General features: G+C 40.9%; 1 protein-coding gene across 5 annotated transcripts in view; it reads left to right on the top strand.

Annotated features, from left to right (window-relative positions):
- Fhl1 (four and a half LIM domains 1) overlaps positions 1-27,878 on the top strand; it is a 40,825-nt gene that overhangs the window by 5,206 nt on the left and 7,741 nt on the right. For 2 of the 5 annotated variants that reach the window (XM_041637252.1, XM_041637248.1), the window contains exon 1: positions 23,039-23,101. The exons of 1 other annotated variant lie outside the window; for it this stretch is intronic. In XM_041637252.1, coding sequence (XP_041493186.1) covers positions 23,041-23,101 — 61 coding nt within the window. In that variant the 5' untranslated portion in view covers positions 23,039-23,040. Of the gene's footprint in view, positions 1-23,038; positions 23,102-23,271; positions 23,371-27,878 lie in introns of those variants that run through there. 2 more of the 5 variants (XM_041637253.1, XM_041637249.1) reach the window with 1 other exon arrangement.

The following is a 27,878-nucleotide window of genomic DNA, read 5'->3' as shown; positions in this document are numbered from 1 at the left end:
TTTCTTTTGGGTCTAGTTCTGTTTGGTTTTGGAGTCTTCACAGTTGGTTATGTTTGGACTAAAAGATACTTCCGAACAAATAATGGTAAGTCAGATCCGTCTGGCAAAGGTGCAGCATGTTTGTTAAGGTTACTGGTTTATTTATCTCCCCTGTCTCTATGGTGACTAAATCTGAGTCTGGGATTTAATGGACTTAATTTTGACCTTCTGTAACATCTCCTAACTTTTCCCAGCCTTTTACTGAAAAGGAATTCATTTTCACTTGAAGAAAGAAATGCGCTTCACTTACAGAAGGACTTTTAACCAAACTCTCAAAGGTGGTCTCTCTAGAGTTCTCGATTTTTTTTTCAAATTAAAAATTGTGTTTTTCTTTTTAAAAGGAATGCCTTATGTGGATGAGTGTTTGCTTCCCCTCTGTAGTGTGTGTGTGTACGTGTGTTTGCTTCCCCTCTGTAGTGTGTGTGTACATGTGTTTGCTTCCCCTCTGTAGTGTGTGTGTGTGTGTATACATGTGTTTGCTTCCCCTCTAGTGTGTGTGTACATGTGTTTGCTTCCCCTCTGTAGTGTGTGTGTATGTACGTGTGTTTGCTTCCCCTCTGTAGTGTGTGTGTGTACATGTGTTTGCTTCCCCTCTGTAGTGTGTGTGTGTGTACGTGTGTTTGCTTCCCCTCTGTAGTGTGTGTGTACATGTGTTTGCTTCCCCTCTGTAGTGTGTGTGTGTACATGTGTTTGCTTCCCCTCTGTAGTGTGTGTGTACATGTGTTTGCTTCCCCTCTGTAGTGTGTGTGTGTACATGTGTTTGCTTCCCCTCTGTAGTGTGTGTGTGTACATGTGTTTGCTTCCCCTCTGTAGTGTGTGTGTGTGTGTGTGTGTGCGTGCATGTGTACGTATACATGTGTTTGCTTGGTGTCCGCAGAAACCAGAAGAGGGAATCAGAGCCTCTGGAAGTAGTTACAGTCTGAGTTGCCGTGTGAATGCTGGGAACTGAAGGCAGCAGAAGAGGGAATCAGAGCCTCTGGAAGTAGAGTTACAGTCTGAGTTGCCGTGTGAATGCTGGGAATTGGAGGCAGGTCCTCAAGAGCAGCCAGTGCTTTTAACTGCTGGCCATCTCTTCAGCCTCCAGAATCTTTGATTTTTACAGTCCTCAGTCAGAGTACACATCACACTCAACAGCACACAGATGTATTCAGTACTACTGGTGTCCAAAGAGCAATTTTCTTTTCGGTGAAATAAAGTATCTGTTAGTTATTATGAATGAACTATTCTTGTGAACATATTATTAGAGAGCTTATTGTAAGAATACTAAGTCAAAGGGAACATTGATTATAGAGAACATACTTTATTTTTAAAATTATTTCTTACTCATTATAAGATTATAAATTTACATGTTCATAAATGCTTAGACTATATCTCAGAGTTTAAATGTGTTGAACTGCACCATAGATGCCACAAGAAAAGTTTAGTTTGACCAGAATTCCCATAGAAGTCATCTTTGGGTACTGACATTCAAATCCATCATTTCTTCTGCACCTCACTCATGTGCATAAGGACATAGTGTCTGTCTGAGGAAACTAGAGTCAAAACATGTTGGACCTCAGTCGCTTTAGATATCATACAGCACTTTTCAGTCTCTTTTATATGGTTGTAGGGCACCTCAGAGGCATTCCAGTGTCGGAAAATACAATTTATCCAAAATAAAGCCAGAGTATATTACTGTATTTATGTCTAGTACATAATGTGTTGTTCTACTCATGAAAAATGTCTATTTTAGGTCATTTCACCTTCTCTAAGAACAAACTCACGTGAATTTTTCTTAAAACCCAAACACAGGAATCAGAAATGATTGATAAGGTTTGCAGCAAGGGCTGTAGCAAGGGAAGCAGCCTATGTTCTTCTGACCTTGCTCTGCAAGCATTAAATAATAGAGCTCAGATTTAACATCAAGTTTAACTCAGGTCCAGTACATGTTGGTAAAAACAAAAACTTCTTCTGAGATATCAGAAAGTCTCCAAGACGTGGAAGTTGTTTTAAGACCTTGTCTGTTTGTCATCAGCTCTTCTATTAATAGGTCAAAGCCTTGAGAAGCAGCAGCAGATGCAGGCTTGGAAAGATCCACACTTGTGAGATGAATGTTGGATACTCCCTAGTTTCTGGTTTTGAAAACTTGACTCACTTACCTTAGAAACAACTATGAACTCAGTAAATATATTAGGTCAGGTTCATAGGTGCATCTTACAAATGTCATTCTGGCCATATGAGAAGTGTATCTGAGGTAAAGCTTTTAGGGAAATCACAGATTGAGGCCAGAAACCCTCAGTAACACTAAAAATGAACAGTACTTCTGCCATCTTCATTATCATTATTCTATCACTTTATGTCACATGGTGAAAGCCCAGTGTACTTTGCTGGTAATTGTTATAACTTACGTATTTCATTACTTCTCTCATTGGTAGTATTTCAGCTCTGTTTAAAACAACACTAAGAATGAAGCCAATTTAAAGAGACATGGATGATCTTTATAGAATACATTTAGAAGGGTAGCCACATTCTCTTGTCTTGTTTGCCAGGCATAGACCATCTCTCACTGAGGATATCCAACTCTTGGCTAAATAGTTTCTTAAACTGTTCTTTACCTGAAGAGAAAAGCTATGGTACATAGGTATTTAGTGTTTATTTGTGCTCGTCATTGAGTTTTGTGGGCCTCTCTTAAATCATGAGTTTTATATGTGTGATATAACTAGTTCTATACATTATTCAAGACTTGGAAAAATAATTTGCTGAAAGTATTCCATGGGTTTCTTTCCTAGAACCAGTAGAGATTTTGTGAACTATGGTGAGCATTTACATACGCAATTACTAGTGTATATTGCCTAGGAGATTTATAACCCATTTTGCCTTTTGAAATTTTTTTTGTGTGTGATGGCTATTCTTGCTTGTGCTATTTTGCCTGCATGTATGTCTGTGTATCTTGTGCCCACAAAGGCCAGAAGAGGGCATCAGATTCCCTGGGACAGAGTTACAGATAGTTGTGAGCTACCATGTGGGTGCTGGGAATTTAACTCAGGTCTTCTGGAAGACCAGCCAGCATTCCTAACTGCTGAGCCATCTCTCCAGCCACCTGTACAATGGTATCCTTAGCTCCTTTTAATGTTTCAACTGCAGACTAAGTGGAGATGATGTATTCCACCCTTTGCACTGGCTCACATGACAGGTAGAACTGGGAGGCAGTACAACATGCTCCAGTATTTTTGAACCCAAAGTGTGTTCTCAGCCCTATCTTCTGTACTGCGTCAATCTTTATAAAATTATACAGGTTCTTGACCTATTGGCCCCTCTCTGTTTCCCCTTTCTCCCTCTGAAACTGTTCAAATCATAAAGAGTAAAGGATTTTATTGATATTTACCGTCTTAGATTGCATTCCCCTTTCCACAGGAAACTGGAAATTCCCAGGGAACAACACCCCTGGTAATACTTTAGTTTCTCTACATCGTTTATTCTCTAGTGCCAGGGCTTTGGTAAACATTGTCTAGTGACAAACTGAACCAAAGGCTTTATATCACTTACTGATGATGGCGTTACCTGGTACCACACAGAAAAGTCTAAGGATCTTTGTTTCACTCCCTTTTCCTCCAGTAGCCACATTATTGACGCCATGGTAGCTTTCTGTTGCATGAAACAGTCTTTTCTTTCTCATTACAAATGACTGCCCCATTGATTTTATTAGGTTCTTCAGAGAGGAAACGAGAATTCCAACAGCGAAAGCTGGTTCATATCACCTGGATCCTATAATTAAACCTTTTACTACATATGGCTTATCATATCATCTGACTTAAATTTTTGGATGATTTAACCCTAAACAAACTGTTGTAGATTTTATTCCATGGCTTCAATTTTGACATTTTAATGATGCTATCACACTTGGCTCAAATCTTGGTGTTTATTTTGGTGGTGTCTAAGAAGAGGTACTAACTGGAGTGGAAATATGCACAATTTTCAGATTCTAGGGATTTTATTTCTCCAGCAAGTATACAGACACAGATACTGTTCTCTTTCCCACCATGTTTCATGATTTCGTGTTTTTGTTTTTTGTTTTTTGTTTTTTTTTTTTTGCTATTGAGTCTTGGAAGGCCGACCTAGGAAATACAGTTAGGGTTCTTTTCATGTGAGTGATTTTATTTGAAATCAGACAGTTGGTATTGAGGAGAGTAACACACAATGTTAGTCTTAGGTACCATAATGTATGTGTGTGTGGGGGGAAGCTAGAGTTAGATATTGAGGCAGGAAGTCACATGAGAAAGTTGGGTTTTTTTGTTTTTTGTTTTTTTTTTTTTTGCTAGTGTGGTATTACTTTTTGTATGAAGTCTGCAATGTGGTTGGGTTTATGGTACCTACACTCCATGGATTTAATAAGTACTAAGAGTACAGAAAGTCATTCTAGTTTGATGATGTTTACATTATAGTTCATAGAACTTTGAAATTTACAGAAGTGTTTTAGAGGTTGGACCAATAGTTGACTTACATTTTGAACATTGTATTATTTTAAAAACCTTAAAACAACAGACACATCCGACTGTGTTTTGTACTGTTTTAGCATTCTGAAGGAACACTTACTGATTGACTTTAAAATAAAGTAAGTAAAGGTTATTAATGTCAGCCTAAAAAAATTTTGCCTGGCACTTACTGGTCATCCATCAATGTCAGTGTAGCATTTCTGTTGGGAGAGGAAAGACAAAGGTCTTCAGAAAGGCCATTACACTAAAGCCATTGGTGTTAAGGTATTGGCCTGTGAGATCTGATGTTACATTTGGGTTTCCAGTTACAGTGAGCACTTACCCATCTGTTATATTTAGTCTTGTCTAGCGCCGTCAGGAATCTAGGAAAGGATGAGTATACACTTTAAATTTGAAACAGCCATAAAGAGGGATATACAGTTAAGAGGTTGGAGGCTGGCTCCAGCATCATCCCTCAGATGGGGCTATGAATGGATTGGGAGACTTTATTAAAAGTTTGAGTATGCATATGTGCAGCATTGCTGTTCAGTATGAGGTTTTTAGGGATTCCCCATTTGTGCCAGCAGAAGCTTCAGGTGGGCTTGGCAGAGTCCTTTCCTTTAGAAGCAGTGGCACTCACTCCGCTTCCTTCCATTCCACACGGTATTACTCGCCCATGGTCTTAAATACCGTTTGGAAGCCACCGTCTGCTTGTGCCGACTTGCATTCAAGTTTTCCCCTTTCTCCCATATCCAGGTCTCATAGCTCAGTCTTGCTTTCACCTTACTATGCAGTTAAGAGTTAAGGATGACCTTGAACTTCTGGTCTTCCTGCCTTTCCCTGCCCAGTGCTGGGTTTACAGGTGTGTGCCAACACATGCACTTTTAGGCTGTGCTGGGCATTGGATCTTATGCCTGGGAGGCAAGTACTCTGCTAACTGCATCCCGAGAACCATATAACCATAAACCTCTCCCAACATTTGATTGCGAACATTTTGTATATTTTTCATCCGTAGTCTGCCAGTGACAACAGTGTGTTCTGCTTGTTTATACTGTGTATGTCTATAGGCCAGTCTGTTTTACTTGGGGCTATAGTTTAATGTAAAGCTAGTGGATTTCTTCAGCAGTTAACTTCAGATATTTTATACACGCAAAGTCTAGCTTTTTGAACACTGCACTAAGGTGCCTAAACTGGCATAGCATGCCATGAAATAAAATATATTCTTCAACTTTACTTTTAAAAGTAATAGTTTTTCTGGAATTCTGGCATAGAGTTGATAAAAACCCCACTGGCTCATTTTAAAACTGAAACTCATTCTGTGCCCGAGACTCTGCTGACTTCTCACTGAGGCAGGATGTGCTTACAAGTTTCATTTTCTCCAGTTAGAAGCTAGAAAACTTCTTATAGAGAGGTAGGATCATCCTTAAAAGAGCTGTTGTCATCAGATGTTGCTCCTTCCCACCTCCCACCGTCCCTGTTGCATTTGGAAGGCAGGAGAGCAGCTAGATTGGTGTGTGCTGGATTCAATCCCAAGCCCTGCTCTTAAAGTCAGAGTGTTAAGTGCAGATGATTAAAACAACACTTGCTACAGTTTGAGCAGAGAGTGCGGGATGGACATGAAAGGTTCCGATGCATGGCGTTTTGTACCTGTTTATGCAGAGAGCTCTTCCTCTATTCTTCCAAAGCTGTGTGGGTCCCTCATTCCATCCCCCAATTGGCCCATAGGGCTAACTGGGCATGCTTCCTTCTGGAAGTCTTCACTAGCGCTTTTGAGGGAACTGGCAGGAAGACCCTTAAAAGCATTTCTAAGTACTTTCCCCCCACCTCCTGTATGGGTTAATCTTCTGCTTTCCTCTTTGGTTTCGACTGCTGTTGCTTGGGTTGAAAAATAGGCTTGCTTCTGTTGTGTCGGGAGAGCATGAATTTAAAAGAATTATACATAAAGATCTATATAAACTTGACCAACTACTTCAAACAGACACATGACTCTTTCCTGCCTGTAAAAACTCATTGGCATGGTGGGATTATGTGTACTCAGGTCTGGAGAGAGACTATTAGGTTGCAGCATGTTTGATTCATCTACCACTGACTTGCCCTTTGATCTCAGAATGTGACTGACTTGTCCTGTGATGGCTTCATAATCACCCATAATAAAACTGATTTACTATATATAGTGTAAGAGTTGAGTTTTAACCTATATCTAGTTTCTGTAATAGGTCAAATGTATGAAAGATTTCATTAGAATTTATGTATGTACATTAAGCTTTCAAGTCAGATTTATTTTTACCAATAAAAGTTTGCATAGAAATATTTCGTATTCTGTAGTTCATATGTACAGTACCATATTTCTATAAATGAGTTGAAAAGATTAATGATATGATCTATAAGACATATGTTTAAAGTATTTAAAACTTGATTACACTATGTGATTTGGGCTTGTAGGAAGATGGTAAGGGTTCTGGATTTATGCTTACAACAGGTGACAATACTTGGGCTTCTATTCTTAGTTTGACCTCACCCACTTCTCTAAAGGCGAGGTACTTAATCTAATGTCTTGGTTCATCCATCTGTAACACCTGTAATGCTGTTCCATTAAAAGAGAACCTGGTTTACATTCGCTAGCATCTGAGGATTTAACGTAGAAGGTGGCGCAGAAGTTCAAATGGCTGGGTAGTGAGTGTCTGTTTGTGTGCCTAATGGCAATCTTGACAAATTACTAATTACTACATTTAGAAAGTTACATCTCTGGAGGGCATTGATATTTGATATTGTTGTTCTGTGTGTTCTAAGTTACCATCATAACAGTAGGAAAATAAACCCCGTCCTGGCTGTGTTACAGAGGGATTAATCACTTCTTCAAGTCGTTGCTAAAGCTCTAGTCCTTTTAAACAACTGAGAACTTATTGCCTCTTCCCCCAAATAAAAGTCTTACAACTAACTGTAGTTACACTTCTTCACTTGTTGAAGTCTTTCCAAGTTATAGTCTTTGTAAAGAATGAAGGATGGAGCATGTCAATTACTTAGAGCAGCTAAAAATACCCTATACAAGTATGTAGAGGAGAGTGCTTTGATTTGTACATCAAAGCGAAGAATCAAAATTGTGTGAGCTTGCCTCGATACACTTGTTCCCAGCTACTTGAGTCTTTGCAAAGACTCAGATGCTATCTAAGTACAAGAGGATTGGAGTAGTTCAACTCTGTCTGAAACTAAAAAAAACTAGATTACTATTTTCTAAATCCAATGGACTTGAAAGTTCGGGCCAGCATGAGGGAGAGGATTCTTACCACAGAGATTCTTGGTCCCCCCCCCCCTTTTTTTTAAATTCATAAGCACAAAGTTTGTTCCAAATTAGTCATTCTATAATTACTGAAAGATACTTGTTATTTGGCTTGGCCATGTATTTAATAAATCATATAAACAACGAAAAAACTTAAATGTTCAAAGCTATACAAAATAACTTAGTATTTCAAACTGGACTGATGTAGTCTGTAAGGTCTCTTTCAGAGCACTCTAGATACTATGTGTGTTTTTTTAAGGGGGTAAAAGAAAGGGCACTTTAAGGCTTCCCTGAGGGTAATCCTCTTGGCTGGATCATACTCCAACATTTCCCCAATGAGGTCAAAGAGAAGCTTGTGTTCAGCATCCTGAGATAGCATAAACTCCTTCAGATCTTGGTCTTTTCATAATGATCTACCTCAAGGGTTTGTGCCATGTGATACACGTGAGTCATGTGCAAAATGAGAATATCTACTTAGAACAAAGCTTAATTAATTTATGAGTTGATATTAGATACACAATATTGAGCACATACCATTCACTCAAATAATTATACAGGGAAAGCAGGACAGCCATCAATATCACCATTTCATCTATGAAAGAAAATTAGTTTTCTGGTAAATAACTTGGTAGTTTGACCATCACATTTGTGGAGAAATTGATTTCAAGACTGGAGTCTCTCCTCTAGGTACAACACACTAAAGCCAGAAAAAAAATGCTCATTACTCTTATTTTGTTAAATAAAAACTTAAAATGAATTTAAGTTCAATCTTGTTATCTAAATCTAATTGTACTAAAATTTAAACTGATTTTTTTGTTTGGTTTTTGAGACAGTCTTGGGAGGTTGTCTGAGCTTGCCTGTTACTTGCTCTATATACTAAGCTATCCTTGAAATTGTGGTAACAGTCCTGCCCCTGGCTCCCAAGTGCTCGATTTATAGGTGTGTGCCCTCAGCCCTTGCTTTTATGATTTGTGAACTTGTTCAGAGAGATTGGAAATTAAATACCTTATTTTACATTCCTGAATTCATGTCTTCCCTGTACAGTTCCTGATCCAAAATGGTAATTTATATAAGTTGTAAGTATGTATTTATATAAGCTTTTTTTTAATTTATTTATTTATTAAGGATTTCTGCCTCCTCCCCGCAACCCCTTCCCATTTCCCTCCCCCGATCAAGTCCCCCTCCCTCATCTGCTCGAAGAGCAATCAGGGTTCCCTGACCTGTGGGAAGCCCAAGGACCGCCCACCTCTATCCAGGTCTAGTAAGGTGAGCATCCAAACTGCCTAGGCTCCCCCAAAGCCAGTATGTGCAGTAGGATCAGAAACCCACTGCGATTGTTCTTGAGTTCTCAGTAGTCCTCATTGTCCGCTATGTTCAGTTAGTCCAGTTTTATCCCATGCTTTTTCAGACCTAGGCCAGCACGAGCAAGGAACTCAGGACCATGAGGGGTGCACCCACACACTGAGACAATGGGGATGTTCTATATAAGCTTAAATATGTATTTGTGGCATTAAATGGGGAGCTACTTTGAAGGGAAATAAGAGTAATTAGGTTTTCCTGTATTTTCATAGTCCTGGTTTGCTACAACACTCCACATCAGCGTCTAGCAAAAAATAGTGTGTGTGCTTTTAAAAGAGTTCCCTCAGAGTCTCCCACTGTCTCGGACTCCCACAACCTTTCTACCTCCTCTTATAGATCCTTGAGCCTTGAGGAGGAGGTGTTTGATCAAAAACACCCCAATTTTGGTTCCGCTGATTTATAAACATCAATCCTTCTCTTGCACCCACAGTTAATTTTTTGTAATGTTTGCTGTGAAATTGGAGTGAAGGGGCTGGTGGCATTTCCTTGCCTTGCGCATCTGTAGAAACGGGTTAATCAGTCACAGATAATGGGGATGTTCTATCGGGAACTCACCAAGGCCAGCTGGCCTAGGTCTGAAAAAGCATGGGATAAATCCGGACTAGCTGAACATAGCGGACAATGAGGACTACTGAGAACTCAAGAACAATGGCAATGGGTCTTTGATCCTACTGCACGTACTGGCTTTGGGGGAGCCTAGGTAGTTTGGATGCTCACCTTATGAGACCTGGATAGAGGTGGGCAGTCCTTGGGCTTCCCACAGGTTAGGGAACCCTGATTGCTCTTCGAGCAGATGAGGGAGGGGGACTTGATCGGGGGAGGGGGAGGGAAATGGGAAGCAGTTGCGGGGAGGAGGCAGAAATCCTTAATAAATAAATAAATTTAAAAAAAAATCAGTCACAGATAGTCATGGACCTTCCATCCTTCTTTCAGTTCTTCTGTGACCTTTTAAAAAGCCAGTGCCTGTTTCAGAAAGGATTGAACGTTGAGGCTCTAGAAGTCAAGGTACTTTTGGGCTTTGAAGCAGAAACAATTGCAGGCTGAACTGAAAAGTTTCTGAGGTAGATGTAGTTGAAGATTCCATGACAGACTTACATAATGAACAGGGCTGCTACTCTGTTTTGCCAGCATGCAGGTTAAAGTCAGACCTGTGACTCAGAGTTGTGCACTTTCTTGGTAGTATGCATCAGTGACATGTCTCCAGTCTCATCCCAGAAGGGCTTGTGCCCAGCTCAGGTTGCTCACATTTTAATCCCCAGCTGGGAGGCCTCCTTTTTTTTTAATAGATAAAGAAAACAACATGAACATTTGGAAGCCAAGTGCTTTAGAGGTTCTCAGCCTAAAGACTTAATGAACACCAAGGCACCTTCTTAATTGAGAAGTAGCTCTTAGTTGCCACTAATGCCTCCTGGTGTGGCTCTGCATGAATATGTGGTGTGTACATGCTTAGTGATGTGTTTTACTAAGTTGGATATTTTAAATTCATTGCCTTTGATTTACTGTAAAGAATGCAGACTTGGGATCAAAAGCTACTTACTCTCTGGATAGCTTACTAGCTAAAGGTGATCTTAGCATAGTTGGCATAAGATTTCTAGATGGCGTCTTCTCTGTATGTACAGAAAAAATCTGCCACATCACTAGGTTTTGGGAGCTACTTGATCCATTTGAAATTTCAATTTGCTTATCTTATTTTTTTTCTATTACTTTTTTTTCTTTTGGTTTTTTGAAACAGGGTTTTTCTATGAAGTCCTAGCTGTCCTGGAACTTTGTAGACCAGGCTGGCCTCAAACTCACGAGATCCACCTGCCTCTGCCTCCTGAGTGCTGGGTTTAGAAGCGTGCGCCACCACCGCCTGGCTCATCTCTTCCTTCCTGTGATCAAAACTGCCATCCATTTGGTGCAGCCAGCTCTTCTTGATTCACTACATTTTTAGTTGGTACACCCCAGCTTTCTTACAGCACTGTTTGTCATAACAAAACACCAGCGGAGCCCATTCCCTATGGAGAGATACCTTGCTCAGCCTAGGCACTGTGGGGGGGGTGTCTTGGTCCTGTCTCAAAGAGGTGATGGGACAGACTCTCCAGAGGAGGCCTTACCCTCTTTGAGGAGCACACAGGGAATGGGGTAGGTGGAAGGTAGGAGGAGTGGGAGGAGAGGAGGGAGGGGCAACTGGGATTGATATAAATAAATAAATGAATAAATAAATAAAATGAAAAGAAAACCCTAGAAATCCATAACTATAAACAATGAACTTGTCTATATCTATATCCATATCCATATCTATATCTATCTCCACATGGCTACATACTATATACATATGAAAAATGGGAAAGCTCATTATGTATTGACATGGACATTTCTCCAAATATAAATTCCAACAGAATAAGTAGAAACAGCAAGGTAAAGAGTAGAATATATAATAATCTACCTTTTGTCTTTTAAAAACGAATTAAAATATGTAATATCTCCCTCTCTTCACTGCAGCCCCTCCCATGTTGATACCCCAAACTCCTTCTCAAATTCATAGCCTCTTTTTGTTTAATTAGATTTTTTGGTTTTTGTTGTGTTTTGTATCAAGACAGGGTTTCTCTGTAGCTTTGGAGCTTGTCCTAGAACTCACTCTGTAGACTAGGCTGGCCTTAAACAAACACATATATATATATAATGGGCTCTTGAAACGGCTTAGCAGGTAAAGGTGCTTGCTGCCTGGCCTGACCACCTGACTTCAATTCCTGGAACTCATGGAGAGAACCAGTTCCCTCAAGTTGTCCTCCGATCTCTGCATGTGCACACACCAGCCAATAAAGAAATGAAAGTATGAAAACTTAAAAGCTCATATTAAAAAACCCTCACACAAAAAGATGCTCATAGTAGCATTACTTATACTGGCCAAAAAGTAGAGATGACTCGCATGTGCCCTCCAACACCTGGATGAACAGTGCATTGTGCATCTGGACACTGGGGTAGCGTTCAGCTGGGAAACAAAGTAGTAATTGATGTTTAACATCCTTGAAAATACCTAACGGAAGAAAGACAGTGACCAATACCAGACACAGGATAGCACTTGTCTTAGAGTCCATATGGTTGTGATGAAACACCATGACCAAAAGCACATTGTGGAGGAAAGGGTTTATTTAGCTCATGGTTCATCATCAAAGGTAGTGAGAACAGGAACTCCAGCAGGACTGGATCTTTGAGGCAGAAACTGATGCAGAGGCCTTAGAGGGGTGCTGCTTACTGGCTTGCTTAGCCTGCTCTCTTACAGAACCCAGGACCACCAGCCCGCAGTGGGCTGGGCCCTTCCCCATCAAACGTTATTTAAGAAAATGCCCTAGTCAGATATTGTGGAGGCATTTTCTCAATTGAGGTTTCCTCCTCTCAGATGTCTTTAGCTTGTGTCAAGTTGACATAAAACTAGCCAGGACACTACATATTATATGATTCCATTTATATAAAATGTCTGAAATAGGCAACTCCATAGAGGCAGGAAGTAGGCTTGTCGTTGTGAGGGGCTGGCCTAGGGTGGGGAGGGTGCTGGTGGTGGGGAGAAAGAAGAGGGACTGCTTAGAAGGCCAGACCGTTTTGGGAGTGGTGAACATGCTCCGAAGTTAGAGAGTGGGGATGGCTGTATAACTGTGTAAATATGCTGTAGACCTGTTGAATTGAGTACACTAACAGGGTGGGTTCTTAGCTTGTGTTCTTTTTATAGTGTATTTGAGTAGATAAAGACCAACTTGATGAAGTCTGGAACTTGGAAGCTTCAGCAATTACTGTGACCTGTAAAATCATGCACAGCTTCTTGAGTTCCCACCCAAGAAATAGTATCATTCTGAAATATTTTTATGTACTATTACTGATAACTCCAGAGGACTTGATATCTTTTAACTACCTTTACTACCATTCACCAGTCATTTTTTTATTTTATAGAGGAATACTATTAACTCAAATGAATCCCTGATTGGTGGAAGTATAGGGAAAATAGGTAAGGCATTCTTAATGGGAATTAAGGGTTGAGACATTATGACTGTGGGTCTTCCCTAGCTCTGCCTCTAGAGCGGCGATGGGAGTTTGGAGAGGAGCCTAGGGAAGACACTGAGAGCAGTCTGCCCTCTCCTCCAAGCTGACCCCACAGCTGTCCCCTGCTCCATCATACTACCTCTCAGGGGCTGTGCATTGTTCCTGTCCCTTTCCTCATGTTCTCTTGGGATGAGCTGAGTCATCAGGTTTAAGGAAGGGAAGGGGTAGCTTTAGGAGTCTTGGGTGATCTCTGGAGGCCTGAGAATATAGCTTTTTTCCCCATAGTCACCTTCTTTTCTAAGTACTGGCTCATTGTGGATTGCTGTCTAGAAGGCCAATTGCTACCATTTCATCTGTCCTGTCCACAGATTGGTTAGAAAATTCTTCTTGCCTTTGAACCAAAAATTCATCTTGGCATAGATACGCGGGATTGACTTCAGTGAATATTTGGTCATGTATAGGGCAAATATTTATAACACTTGAGACCTTAGGCCTTGCCCAAGCTGTGATCCAAGGCAACTCTTTCACCTGATCTTCAGAGCCTGTCCTATACTTGGTTTAATAAAATAGGTCTTTCATATCTATATCCCTGGCATGCACTGAAAATCAGCTTACAGAATGCAATTGTAGTTTTGCAGACTGGAGATGGTTCCTGGCTATGGAGTAGCCTCTTTTTGTTATTGGTCCTGAGAAACGAACATAAGTTCTGAGATGCGTGTGACCCAAAGTTAACCTGCCTTATTCGTTCATAATCAGAAGTTGTGTTTGGAAAGGCTCCCTCACCCACTTTGTTAACTGGGTTCTTTTTTTGTAGGAAGGATACAGGAAAAACCCTTACTCACTCCTAGATCAGGCAGGTGCCCTTAATCTACCTAGCCATTCCCTTGAGAATTCAAGGACCTTTGTTCTCCCGTGTTCTCTCATTTGTTCAGAAACCCTTCTTACTCATGTTTGGGCATGGAGCCCTCTCCTTTGGGCTGTTCTGTTCCAGCCTCCATTCCTCTCAGTCCTGAGGACTTTCAACTTTGCTCCAAGTTCTCCAGTTATTCGCAGGCCCATGGTCTTTCAAACTGGGCTCTTGGCCAAGATCCCGAGCTCTTATCTCCTTTCCACATACCTCCTGTGAACTGGTGAACTTAATAAATTCTACTGCAGGAAGCTGATGTTTGGGGACAGCTACATTTTTGCAGTGTCATTAAATAAATAATATATCGTGATTGCTGTGTGTCAGTCACTCTCCTGAGTTACAAACATGCTCTATTTTTCATAATCATATCACATAGATCTTCATCAGAATGGTATCACATAGACAGTATTATTATTTCCATTTTGTAGACAAGCAAGTTGAATTACAGAGAAATTATATAAAAATTTTCCCATGTCACACAACCAGAAAGTGATAAAGGTAGAACTCTTCTCCAGACATTGTAGCTCCAGAGTCCATTCTGTGAGCCACTGTGCTATGCTCACCTGAACTTCATAAAATCAGTATACACATACTAAATTTGGAGACAACCACAATTATTTATCTTCAAGATAATGTTAATTGTTGAACCAATCTCATGTAAAACTAAGCCCTGAATGGAGAGATTTGAGAAGTTCTGTGCAGTCCACACAACTATTTGAAGTTCATGGATGTGGTAGACTAATTACTGTTAATTACTGTCTCATTTTTCATACGTTAAGCAACACAGGTTTTTGAACATTAGGTACACATTTCACATATTTGTTCTTTTTCATTGTTACACTGCTTGAAAGTAAAGATGAAATGGGCCTGGAGAGGTAATCCTTGAGTGGAGAGAGTTCTGTTTTTGCAGAAGACCTGGGGCTCATTCCAAGCATCCGCATGGTGGTTCTCAACTGTCTGTAACATCAGAACATAGTTCTGATGGCATGTTCTGATCTCCACAGGTACCAGACTAGCACATGATAGACATAACATCCATACAGAAAAAGTATTCACATATGTAAAACAAAAGTTTAGGAAACCAAATGGGCTGAAATTGAGGTTAATGTGGCAGTCTTCCCAAGTGTATGTCCTTTACTAGCTTCTGCTACTGTAGACCTAGTTAAGATTCTTTTTGGGATGTCCTAATGGACTGTACCCAGGGCCTTGCCTGTGTTCTACTGAGTTCTATCTTCAGCTCTGCTGCCCTCCTTTCTGTGAGGCCCATGTGCTGACTCTTGTGTTCTCTTCCTTCTCTTCAATGTACTTGCTAACTGCCATAGAGAACACAGTGCTTGACTCTGGGAGATTTGAAACTACTCTTGTCCTTAAGTGTCTGCTTCCTCTTGTTCCCCCTTCAGCCTAGTCTTTCTATCTTGTAACTTAGTGTCGACTACCAATTTGGAGTTAACTAGAGTTTATGGTCTTGTCAACTAGACTCTTGCTGTTGCGTGAGAGAATCCATCATGTTTCATTCCCCGCTCAGGATTAGTGACCCAAATTAGTCTCTATTGATAATTAGGAAAGATAAGGGACCATGATCATCACTTGCTACAAACTTAATTCGTAGGCTTTGTGTTGTAATGAGTAAGACCTCTAGTTGGAATCATCTTGACTGGGTACGAGGAACAATCCTTCCAAAATTTCTGTTCTCATCATATATAGACTGGCTGTCAGGGAAGACAAGCTACCCATTGGGGCAATAATCTGTTGGTAGACCACACACCAAGACCAGTAGATCAGTTGTCACAAATAGTATCTGGCACTGAAGCTCTTCTCATAGAGAGTTGTTCTTGTTTGCTCTCAACACGAGTCACTGTGGGCTGCCACCTCTCTTGGGTGGAGTCTAGATTGAGACACTTGTAGGGCAAACAAGACAGATAGAAGAAGCCAAGTGAGCTTTAGCCCTCTGCAATTCTTCAGTTTGCCACAAACCCAGAGTGGCTCCATTATCAAAGTAGTTAACTCTAGCACTTAACAAAAGAGGGTCTTCCCGAGTGACTTCTTGGTCTTTCTTCCTGTCATCCTCACACTCCACCGCATTAAGTTCAGATTCTCTTTTGAGCAAACCTACTTAACCACGCATGAGTTTCTTCAATGTCAACATCCAGTTTAACAGCTATGCTCTGCTTACAGTTTGAACAGAGGAATGCAGATTATTGTAAAATACTCACCATAGTCTTTTAATAAACGGAAGATGGATTATATGTCACTAGGCTAAATACTTTGCACTCACGAAGAATTGTGGGCTCTTTGTAATCAAAGTAGTCAGTCATAGTTGTCAGCACTAAGGATAAAGGTATGAGGGCTAGGGTTGTAACTCAGTGGCAGAGTGCATCCCCAGCATGTTCAAGGCCCTGATGCCAGCCCCACTACCAGTGAAAGGCTAAAGGCATGGGTGCTTTATTTGGCCTGTTCTTCTTGCCGTTTAGGATATTCGTCAGCTGGGTGAACGGTAGACTAAGGCCACAGGACGCTTAGCCCTCTCATATCTCAGGGGCGTGGAAGGCCTGTAGCAGGTGGACTCAGTGATTGCCAGGGCTTGGGATGATTGAAAGGGTGTTTTGAATCATGGCACATGGCAACATGGAAATAAAACAGATACATCACAAGTGGCTGGTAGAAATAGACTAGGAGAGAATTTTAACACCTAAAATATGACAAAGCTTTATCCCTACCAGTAGCGTCTCAGATTCATAAAGACATTTATTTCCCTTGATCTATATTTATATATTTTCTTCTAAAACTTTTATGGATTCTTATTTCTTTGTTCCATTTTTCTCTTTATTTCTCATCTAAATTCTTAGCTAATTTTTGTTTGTTGTCAAGTCTGATATCATTATCATAGGGTCTTCCTTTGATAGTCATATGTTCAATGTTATTCTAATGGTGACTTCTGGTGAGAGTCACAAAAAAATAGCCGTTGGACGTGGTTCTGATGTTTCTGTATCTTGGTGAGGGTCTTTAAAAACATGGAAAAGGACAGACTTTGGGGACAAGAAACTTTACAAACTATTACTAATAATGATAAGACATTTCTAAAAGTCAGATAACAGAGAGCATGGCATACACTTTCATTTGTAATCCCTGAGTGAGTATTATAAAGAAACCCTAGGCCATGGTGAATTGCAAGATAAATTATCTTCAATAGACTTACTTGGCATTTTCAAGTTGCCTTGGTATTTATAGTCTTTTTGTGTATCTTATGGCATTTGTCATGGGTCTTCCCCTTCCCATAGACACTCTTGTCTTTTCTCTGAGACTCAGGGGCCCTATGGGCAAGCAGAATTCTGGGTTTTCATTTGGCTCTTATGTTATGAAGCAGCACTTGTGTGATCCCGGAGTGTTCCTTCATTTTGCTCTTTCATGGGTATGCTGGGAATTGTGACATTTAAGAAGTGGCATTGCAAAATTGGACATGTCATTTGGCAAAAGGTTCCTTCAGCCTTAAAGATTGCCAGGAACCCGAGATGGCTGAAGCTGCTGGACTTATTTCTGGCATGAGTACACAGGGCAAAAAATACTCTGGACAGTTCATCATTGAATCCCATCATATCATAGTACATGACGAGATGCTTTAATCTTGTGTTTAGACTCACTCAGGAAAAATGGTGGAGGGACTTGTAGCCTGACAAAATTATTCTGGGAGAAACTTACAATGGATTAATTTATTGGTAGTAGGAAAGAATAAAATAATATATGAAAGTTCAAGATGAAACCACCAAGCCTCCATTCCAGGTTGTAATCATGTTCTTGCTTTTGGCCATGACTAGTGGTTTTAATTGTTTTAATGAGTTTTCAGTAATTTGGAAAATTTCTTGAGTAAAAAGAAAATGGAGTAAGATAGAAGACCGGCCGACCACAAGTCATGCTGTGAAAGAGGAGCTCTTGAGATGCATGGGCCAAGTGGGTCACTGAATTTGCTGTGTGACTCTTGGGTTTCACCCATTTGAACTTTGAAGTGTGATCCTCCCAGTGGTAGTTCAGAGGTAGAGTCTAGGATTATATTGCAGTATGAGAATTCTTACATTTGGTCTTTCTTGACTTGAAATGCTAGGTACCATTAAAGTCTGTTTGCTCATGCCATCTCAGAAGAACCTCAACTGTAAAGGGCTGCATGAAGTGCCACTCTTTCACACTGGCTCCACCTCACACAGTCTCCCCTATTTTCCTGCTCACCCAGAATTTCAGTGGCAGTCAGCTTTTGACTCCATCCCTTCCTCTGCAGCTAATACCTCCTCTCTCCTGCCCTCTAACATCCCTTCTACCTAATCTTGTCTTTCTGTCCCCATTGTTAGTATTCATATTCATTTAGCCCTGCCATGTATATTACCTGGTCAAATGCAGTGCCCTTCAAGGCCACTTCCCAGCCTTTAGATTCTTCCTTTGAGATCTCCTCTTAGGACTGCTCACATCACTCAAATCTTACCCTTCCTTTGCACCAATTGTGTTCTGATTTTCCTGCTTCTCGCTTTGGTTGCATCACTTCTTTGCCACTCTGCTCCGAACAGCCTTCTCCCAGCCAGACTTTATCCTGCTTCTGGAGCATGCCTCATTCCTCTCACGACTTGACCAACATTCTGCCTTTGTCTTGACTGACCCCTTCCCATTCTTTGAACAGGACAGTCCTCACTATTCAGGAATCAGTCATGGTATAGATGCCATGATGTTTATACCAAGTGCTTTCTGGCCCCATCTTGATAAGATTCCTGTCAATGATAAGTAGTGTTAACACTATATCTTTCCTGTAACACCATGCTCTGCCTTGCATATAAATAATTTGTATATTGATCCAGGTAACAGTTTTTCTGCCTAGCAAATCACTTTGTAGTACATAGCAGTAGGACAGCGATCCAGCTGTTGGTCATGTAAGAGAAATGGGGCAGCAGAATGATGAACAGATCCCAGTGAGGAGATAGAATGCACCCGTGGATTGTTGGAAGACAAGGATGAGTAATAAACTGTAGGGTTAAGCCCAGCCTTAGGGGTCGTGTCCGCCTCAGGCGAATGTTTACCTATAAATCTGCTGGGCATGCGCAGCTGCCCCTTCTGCTTCCTGTTCTCCGCGGGAACCGTGGTACTGTAAGTCTAATTTCCCCATTAAAGCTGTGTATATATTTTACAATCTGTTTGCATTCATTTACGCCGTTACAATAAACTCTGATGTCAGTGGTCTTGAGAGGATTACCCACTAGGGGGGACTGAAGGGATTTGATGCCAAGCACTAAACTAAAAAGTCATCCTAATCTGACTAGCCCTGGATAGGTTCTGAAGAGAATTGTTCACTCTCTGCCAGCCAGCTTCCCCAACAGTGCAAACAATACAGCTTTGAAAACAGTACAGTGATTATTGATGAGATTGTTAAATATTATGCAGTTAATGTATAACAAGATCAGCACAAATACCAGTGAAGTTAGTGACTGTTTGGGTGTCAGCTAAGTAACCACTGAAGTGTCTGAACAGTTGAGCCAAGATGGGACAATTTATTAACTGTTCTTACTGAGAAATTCTTTTTTTTTCTCAGTAAAAAATGTTTTTATTTCTTTTTTATCTTCATTTTTAATTCTTTGAGAATTTTATATAATGTGTCTTGATTATATTCACCTCTCTCTCTCTGAACTCCTCCCAAATCCAACCCCCTTTACTCTTGGTTGTCTGTTTTTTAAACCCATTAAATACAGTTTGTGCTGCTTAGTTGCGTGACCTTCCACTGAAGCATGGTCAACCTTCCAGGGGCCACATCCTCAAGGAAAACTGACTCTTCCTCTCCCAGCAGCTATCAGTTGCCAATAGCTCTTAAGTCAGTGGTTGGATTTGGTGTCCACCCTTCCCTCTCCATGCTGGGATTTGTCTGGCTAGAGCCTGCGAAGGGTTTGTGCATACTGTCTTGACTGCTGTGAATTCATGTGTGAAAATGCCCTACTGCGCAGAGAAAACACTGTTTCCTGGTGGCCATCCATGGCCCCTGCCTCTTAGAATCTGCTCCATCTTCCACAATGATCTATGAACCTTGGGAAACAGGGATGCGGTGTGAGATGTCTCGTTTAGGGCTGATCATTGTTCAGTTTTAGTTTCCACACTTTGACCAGTTGCAGGGTTTCTATGATAATCATCATCTACTGCAAAAAGAAGTTTCTCTGATGAGGGTGCAAAAGTGGACTCATTCACAGGTGTAATAATAAGCCATCAGAGGTCAGTTTAATACTATACCGTATAGCAGAGTAATAGAGTATGCTCTCTCCTATCGTCTATGACCTGTCTAACCACAGGTTCTTAGCCCCAGTAATGGTGCCAAATGTGGGTTTCATCGTGTGCAGTGGGACTTAAATACAATCCTAAAGTAGTTGGGTTCTCCTATAGCATCATACCACTGTTGCCCCAGTGGGGCTAATTACCAGGCCAGTTGTCACTGTAGCATGCAGAGTTCATAGCTGGGTAAGCCTGATGACTGCTTTCCTCTTCTGGTGGTGTTTATGGTACTCTCCCAGCACTGTGAAAGCTAGCCAGTAGGGACGGAACTTCCGGGTGAGTACTAGTTTGATTTCTCCATATCCTGACTCAGGTATGCGGCATCTTCTACAGTAGGGTCTTAACCATCAAGTTCTGTAAGTTAACCAGGAGCATTGACAATAAATAGCCCATCATGCTTTTAGTTTGGTAAAACGTCTAATTTTGTGAGATTTGACATTAACACTGGAGGCTGGTTTCCAAACAGACCCTAGTCATGTCTTACAAAGTGCCTTATGAAAGCTGAGTTACATGCTTGATGTGTGTTGCAAGTAGAGTAAGTACAGTAGTAGGTTGAGCACCCAGATCACACAGACTTGTCATTATTGACTAACTAGTGATCACAAAGTAGCTTTCTTGTCTTTGTGTATTCTCTTATATTTGAGGCAAAATAGACCCAAGTATATTTGCCAACTTCATGAAGCCATATGTCCCTAATTTCTATTTGCCTTTCAAAATGAACCAACACCTAAATGAGCTGCCAAGTCACTATAAAATCTATGTCCCAGTGTCAAGCTTGAAACTAGAAGTGGTGTCTTCTGAGGCAGCATTAGATAGATACACAAAGTTTGTTGTTCATAGCACTGTTAAGAGGGTCATTTAAAAATACACTGACCCTACTGAAAGGAATGCCTCATTAAAATATAAGTTTAGGACTTGTAAAGGTTAGTCATCTAATAAAGTAAGAGCATTTCCTCTAAGTGGAAAATGTACGTTGATTTTAGGGGTGTGGTATTGTTGTAACTGGTCAGTCTGTTATAATTTAATGATCCTGAACAAGGAAATGTCTAGGAGGGTGTGGAAGAGAGCACAGTGCCTTGTACCTATTCTCTTAGGCTTATTTTTTTAAATAAACATCCTGAATTTTTTATTCTTATGCCAGTCTCTAAATAACAAAGAGTAGGCAGAAATTTTAGTTATCTTTGAGAGTAACTTTTACCTGAAAGCTTAAAGTTCAAAAAACTGGGAAACTCATTTACCCATCTGTCCACATCACATTTGCATGCCCTATGCTGCAGGAATGTGAGGACAAGCAAAGCAAGCAATGCCCTAGCCCCCAGCCTGGAGCATGCGTGGTCAGACACACTAGTGGTTGTTGAGTTTAGTTTGCCCAGGGTCAGTCCCAGAGTGAAATTCTGCTACCTCTCTTACAGTTCATAGTAAAGCCAAAGCCACTCTTTTTGAAACAGGGATTCTCTGTGGAGCCCTGGCTGCCCTGGAACTCATTGTGTAGACCAGGCTGGTCTCAAACTCAGAGATCTGCCTGCTTCTGCCTCCCAAGTGAGTGCTGGGATTAAAGGCGTGCGCCGCCACCACCCAGCAACAAAGCCACCTTTTAGATTCCAGTTGGGACTGTGTTTTGGAGGAATAATTGACACGGGTGGCTTGTCATAGTTTTTTTTTTTTTTTTTTTTTGGTTTTTCGAGACAGGGTTTCTCTGTGGCTTTGGTTCCTGTCCTGGAACTAGCTCTTGTAGACCAGGCTGGTCTCGAACTCACAGAGATCCGCCTGCCTCTGCATCCCAAGTGCTGGGATTAAAGGCATGCGCCACCATCGCCCGGCTCAAGGCATAGCTTTTGAACACTTCCCAGGAGCTGGGTTGTATTCTAGATCACGTCACCAACATAGAACAGAGGGAAGAGTGAGAAACAAAAGCAGACAAGTTACTTTGATGGCTGCTGTTAGCAGGACTTTAGAACTGAAGGAGCATCAGATTGGGGAAACTGGGGAAAAGTAGCAGGAGAGGATGGGAGCAAGATGGGCCAGGTTGGAACTGTGCTGGTGGTGGTCAGTGACTTCAGTCTCTGAGTGGCTTGAGTGAAGACTTGAGATGGGAAAAGAAACATCTGGGAGAGACTTTGTGCTGAGAGAGTGCAGGGGACGGCAAGGAAGCCAGTAAAGTGGGAGCCAGGGCAAAGGAAAGGTCCTAGACAGACTTTGAGGCTTTTCTTAGAACCAGTTCACAATCGCCAAGTATCCAGCCAATGATGGTCCGTGGAGCTGCTACTATAATGCATGACAGTTGATGTCTATTCATGTGTTATCATTGTCCCTGGAAGCAAAAAGAGTAAGAGAGACCATCTTACACTGTAGATGTTGCAAGGCTCTGCACGTGTGGGACCTATACCATTCTCTCTGGTGCTGTGGTTAGAGTAGCCACAATCGCTCCCCATTTCAGTGATCCGCTGTTTGCTGGTACATAGCCAGGAAGACATTAAATGTCCTTAAAGCTCTAAATCTCTCTCATTGTAGTGTCTAACTTCCTTTAAATTACACCAGTAGCCTAAGTCCATCTCCTATAGTTACTTTTATCATTAGCAGGACAGAAATGCATGATTTATAGGACCAAAGGCAAGCTCCTGTGGCATGTAAAGTGAATTAATAAGGTTGGCTCAGCATTAAGCTATGTCAGAGCTGAGTCCAAATTTTATTCCGGTACAGGGATGACTTTCTATGTGGCCTCTCTGGCGCTGAAGCTAATTTGGATGCTGAGTAGCCCCACAGGTATTTATATGTAGCGTGTGGTATTTTTACTGGGTCCTATTCTTCTCCCTTGGATCACCTAAAATGGTTAAGAATTTTCTAGTGGGATTAAGGTTGTGATCTCAGGGGAGGGGTGGGACATCTGTTCTTGGTTATTTTTGTGAGCTGCTTCCCCTTAAATGTGTGTTCACAAATGAGGCACAGCGTTATCATCTGGGGTTGAGAGAAGACTGGTCTAGGTGCTGCTCCTGAACTTGGCCTCTGAGCCATGGCTTCTCAAAGACACTCAGGTAAAAACTCCCTGTTCTTTCTCTTAGCTTAAGGACAGTTGTTTATGGCAATGAATCTGTCATTTGTCTAAAGATAATTTTGGACTGAATGATTTTAGCGTTGTGTAAATGGTAAGTAAATCCCAGCTGATACCTATTTTGTTCTCATGCTGTTTCAAAGATGAAAGTTTTCTTTCTCAAGTAAGTTTAGACATTTGACTTTTTTAAACTTTATTGTACATTTTCAGGTTATCTTATGAAACTAAGAGATGGTGTGAGGAAGGAAGTTTGATTTTCTTTGTTTTGTGGGGGCAGTATTAGGAATTTTGGGTCATTTATAAGGGCGCTCTTCAGCTCTACAATGCTTGAAGTCTAACTTCAGGTGTTTGTGAAAGGCGAATTGAATAGGGCGAGGGAAGAAGGGTTATGTATAACTTAAAGTATCCATGAAGGACCTGACACGTCTTTCTTTCTTCTGAACAATATTCTTAATTTTTCTAAAGAAACAGTTATAGGTCTCTTTGTTATGAAAAATATGGTATTCATTTTTCTTAACTGGAAAAGTTTCCTATCCCCTAGATAAGGACCAAGAGTGAGTGAGGATTTTCTTCATGTTTTATGGTCTGCCATTAGGGAGCCTTTTGGCTCTAAACAAGATGCCTGTGAAATAGGTGCTGGAGGATGAAAGGTCAGTTCTGTGAAGTTAGCCTGCTGTCTGGATCACTCCCAAAGCCAAGAATGTGGCTCTTGCGCTCTTTCCCTCTGCCCAAATAACAGTTCCCTTTCTTGGAGCTGATGAAGTAAGATAGATGGGCAGAAACCAAAAACTTGGTCCGGTCTCCCAACTTGGAGGTTAAGGGACAAAGTTACTACTAATGGTAGTCTTTTACTTTTTTTTTTTATTTTTTGGAGTTTTATTTTTTGAAACATGGGATTGCCTGTTGATATTTTGACAACAGAAACACTTTTTGAAGAAATGGCCTTTTCAGTGTTTTAAAGCACGTATACAGCAGTGGAGTTGACTTTAATTCATTGATGTGCAGTTCCTGCTTTGTTTCTAAGTGTTTAAAAGCTCTTTGATGATTTCTCTGTAACCCTCAGCGACAGTTTTACAAATATGGTTGCCACATGCCTGAGATTGTGATTATCTGCCAGTCAGCTGTACCAGTTGTCCTAACGGACTTGACTCCGCATCAGCTGGGAGACATAATCACTAATTAACGCTCAGAACAGTCGGATTAATAGCTGGTATTTATGGCATACCTAAAAACGATACCTAAGTTGTTAGTTAATAATAGTAATAATGTAATAAAATAAGAAATAATACAAATAAATAATGCCTCAATTGTTAGAACAATTGTTTGCACTTGTTACATGATTTTTCAAATCAAGAAATAACAGTGTGCATTGTGTTAAGTTCATTGGTCTATAGAAGCAGAGAATAAGTAGTTCCATAGAAAAGAAAGAAGCTCTCACAGAAGGAAAATCAATGTTGCTCTTAAATGGGCTTCCTTTGAGCAAAATGAAGGTTTGGCTGTTTGGATTTGGGCTCATTTTTAGTGTCCATGCACACATCAGAAGACATTTTAAGGACAATGTGCACATTCAGCATTGAACATTCTTATCTGTTAAAACAGCAGTTCAATTCCTTTTACCCTTTTGCTTTCAAGTCAAGGGCCCATCTTTTGTGGGGTTCCCCTGGCTTCGTAGCACCAAGTATGACTGGCAAAAAAAGTCAATGAAATGATTCCTAATGATATTCTGCTATACTCATAGATTCGTGCTTAGCCCAGTTGTCAGAGAGGCTTCATCCAGCAGCTGATGGGAGCAGATGCAGAGACCCACAGCCAAACACTGGGCGAAGCCAGGGGAACATTTTGTATTCTTAATGACCACTAAATGACTGCCTACCACTTTTCCCCAGCTGGAAAAATTAAAAAGACACGTCCCATGGCCACTGGTCACGAACTTTCTTCCCATGACATGCTGCGTGCGACGTGCGCAACATTAAGAGTGGTCGTAGGATGACTTTGCTGAAAGAATAGCAGAGACGTTTTCATTTAATGATACCATAGCCAACCCTCCCGACAGCAGACGTAAACTAAAATGGTGTTAGTTGCACATCAGTTACCCAAAAGAGCTTCTAATTTTTTTACCAAATGTGGCATTCTAGAGAAATTGCTAGGAACATTGAATCATTGTGTTCATGTTCTATTTTTAAGCCAAAAATAAATAACCCTTGCTGATTTTTCTATGATATTTGATAGACTGCTTTTTAGCTATGACTCATAAACTCCGTCTCCCTGAGGGTATTTAGGTGTGTGTTCTCAAATGTCTGATGACACTTCCGGGTGTATTAGCATGTCTGTGACACAAGTGTCCTGTTCATCAGCTGAGGCGTCCTTCCATATTTGTTGAATGTCCTCAGGAGTGCAGTATGTCCTTTTCTTTGGAAGCCAGCCTTTATTGCTATGGCACCGATGTGCTGCACTGAGCCGTAAACAGTAGGGAAAAGCTGGGCTTTTTTTTCCAACTGGGTGGTGTTCAGTGTTTGTGCTGTTAGAGCAGTCCAGCAAAGCGCACAGAAGAAAGTCACCTCCATATGACACCCACTTTCTCCTGAAATGTTAACTTGAACTACTTGGTTTGAGGGACAAATGCAAGTTCCTACCTTGTTTCTTGGTTAGTTGGATGGGTATATGATTAAATTTGAAGCTAGTTCATTTTTCTTCTGTATGTTTATACCTCTGTGTGAGAGTGCTTAGATGTGTGTGTGTGTGCGTGCGCGTGTGCACTCATGCACATGCATGGTCAGTGTTGGGGTTTCAGTCACTCTCCATCCTATATTTGGAGACAGGATCTGTCACTGACCCTGGAGCTGACAAGTTGAGCTAGACTGGCTGGTCATTATAGCTTTAGGGATTTCCTGTCACTTCTTCCTCAGGCACACACCACTGTGCCTGTCTTCTTAGTTGGGCGTTGGCTATCCAAAGTCAGCTCCTTATGCTTTCACAATGGCGTTTTACTGATTGAGCCCCGCCCCCAGCCCCTTTCAATCCTTTGTTGTTGAGACATTGAGGTTTCTGTAGTCACCTCTTGGCACACTGGAAATAAATTTTTTTTTCCTGATAGGAAGCTTCCTTATTAAGTGAAGAATGATGTGTCTTTTGAAGCAGGCATAGAAAGAAAATCAGCCTGCCAACCTAGGATAGATAGGTAGCATTTGATCACCCAGCCACATTTCCCACTGGATTAAGCTAAGCATCCAGAGTTACTTACCTTAAATACATTTATATGAAAGATATCTTAGAAAAATCAGATCACAGTTCACATGACTGGGAGGTATAATTTAGATTTGGAGACCCTAGGATAATGGGAGGTGAGGTTTGAAATCAGGACATAGTATTTTGCATTGTATTAGGTTCCTTCATCTGTGAAAGCAGAAGAGAATTTGGTTCATAAAAGAAAAAAAAATTCTCAGAAGGAAAATCAATATTGCTTAGAAATAGAGACTGAGTTCATTGGATCTGAGTCCATTGTGAATGCCTGTCCACACAGTGAAGTTTAGAAGCTTAACAGTGGCAACCTTTCTCTACCTGTCTACCAGCAAGGCACACTGAAAGATTTCTATACAGAAGGTCCACACTAGGTCCTTGGGCTTCTATTACAGTGGTAGAAGTTTCTGTGACAGAAACCGCACTACCATGTACAAATGAAGGCCACATGAGATTAAAATTCATCAGAGGAGCTACCCTGGAACACAGTGTCCTTCATAGAAGAGGCAATAAGGGAGGCAGCATTGTAATCACATGCAGCAAAATTTTCATTTAATGTGTTAAAACCACCCTAGGTCAAGGCAGATGTGTCTGGGAGCTTGTAGAGTATAAAAGGTTGAACATTGCGTGTACTTGAAAATTGCTAAAGAGGTAAAATGATATCTTAAGAGATAAACACTGAAGAGTATGAGGTCAGCAAGAGTAGAGAGAGCCCCCCTCCCCGCAGAGAGGTTCATTTTTTTCTTTCTCATCTGCTGATTTCTAATGGAGGCTGGGGCAGGGCTGGAAGATTTTCTCCTCCCATGAATTCTGGTGTAACTCCATCTTTCATGGTCCCCACCACTAAGGACATGTATTCTCCTTTAAGGACCTCTGTGCAGGCATTGCCTTTTTTTCAGATAGATTCTTGACATCCTTAATTCCTGTGAATGTTCCAGTCTTGAGCATACTACCCATATTTTATATGAGGTTTTGGTGTGGTGAATATAGGAATATATTTCTCCAGCTTTGTAGTAAAGCACATGCTATGAGGCTTTGGAATAGTTTTGTGTCAAGTAATTATAATTACATAGTTAGACAAATGAGGTTGGATAATCCAGGTTTCCCAAAGTTTCCATTAGATTTATCACAAAAAATTATTAAGGACTAGAGAGATGGCTCAGTGGTTAAGAGTTCTAGCTGCTCTTCCACAGGACCTGAGTTCAAGCCCCAGCAATCACATAGTAGCTCACAACTCTCTATAATGGGATCTGA

Source organism: Microtus oregoni, unplaced genomic scaffold, assembly GCF_018167655.1.
Source record: "Microtus oregoni isolate MIOR12 unplaced genomic scaffold, Mior012 000052F_002, whole genome shotgun sequence".
NCBI classification, from domain to species: domain Eukaryota; kingdom Metazoa; phylum Chordata; class Mammalia; order Rodentia; family Cricetidae; genus Microtus; species Microtus oregoni.
Note: the sequence above shows the minus strand (reverse complement) of the source record. Positions and strands in the feature narration are given on the sequence as shown.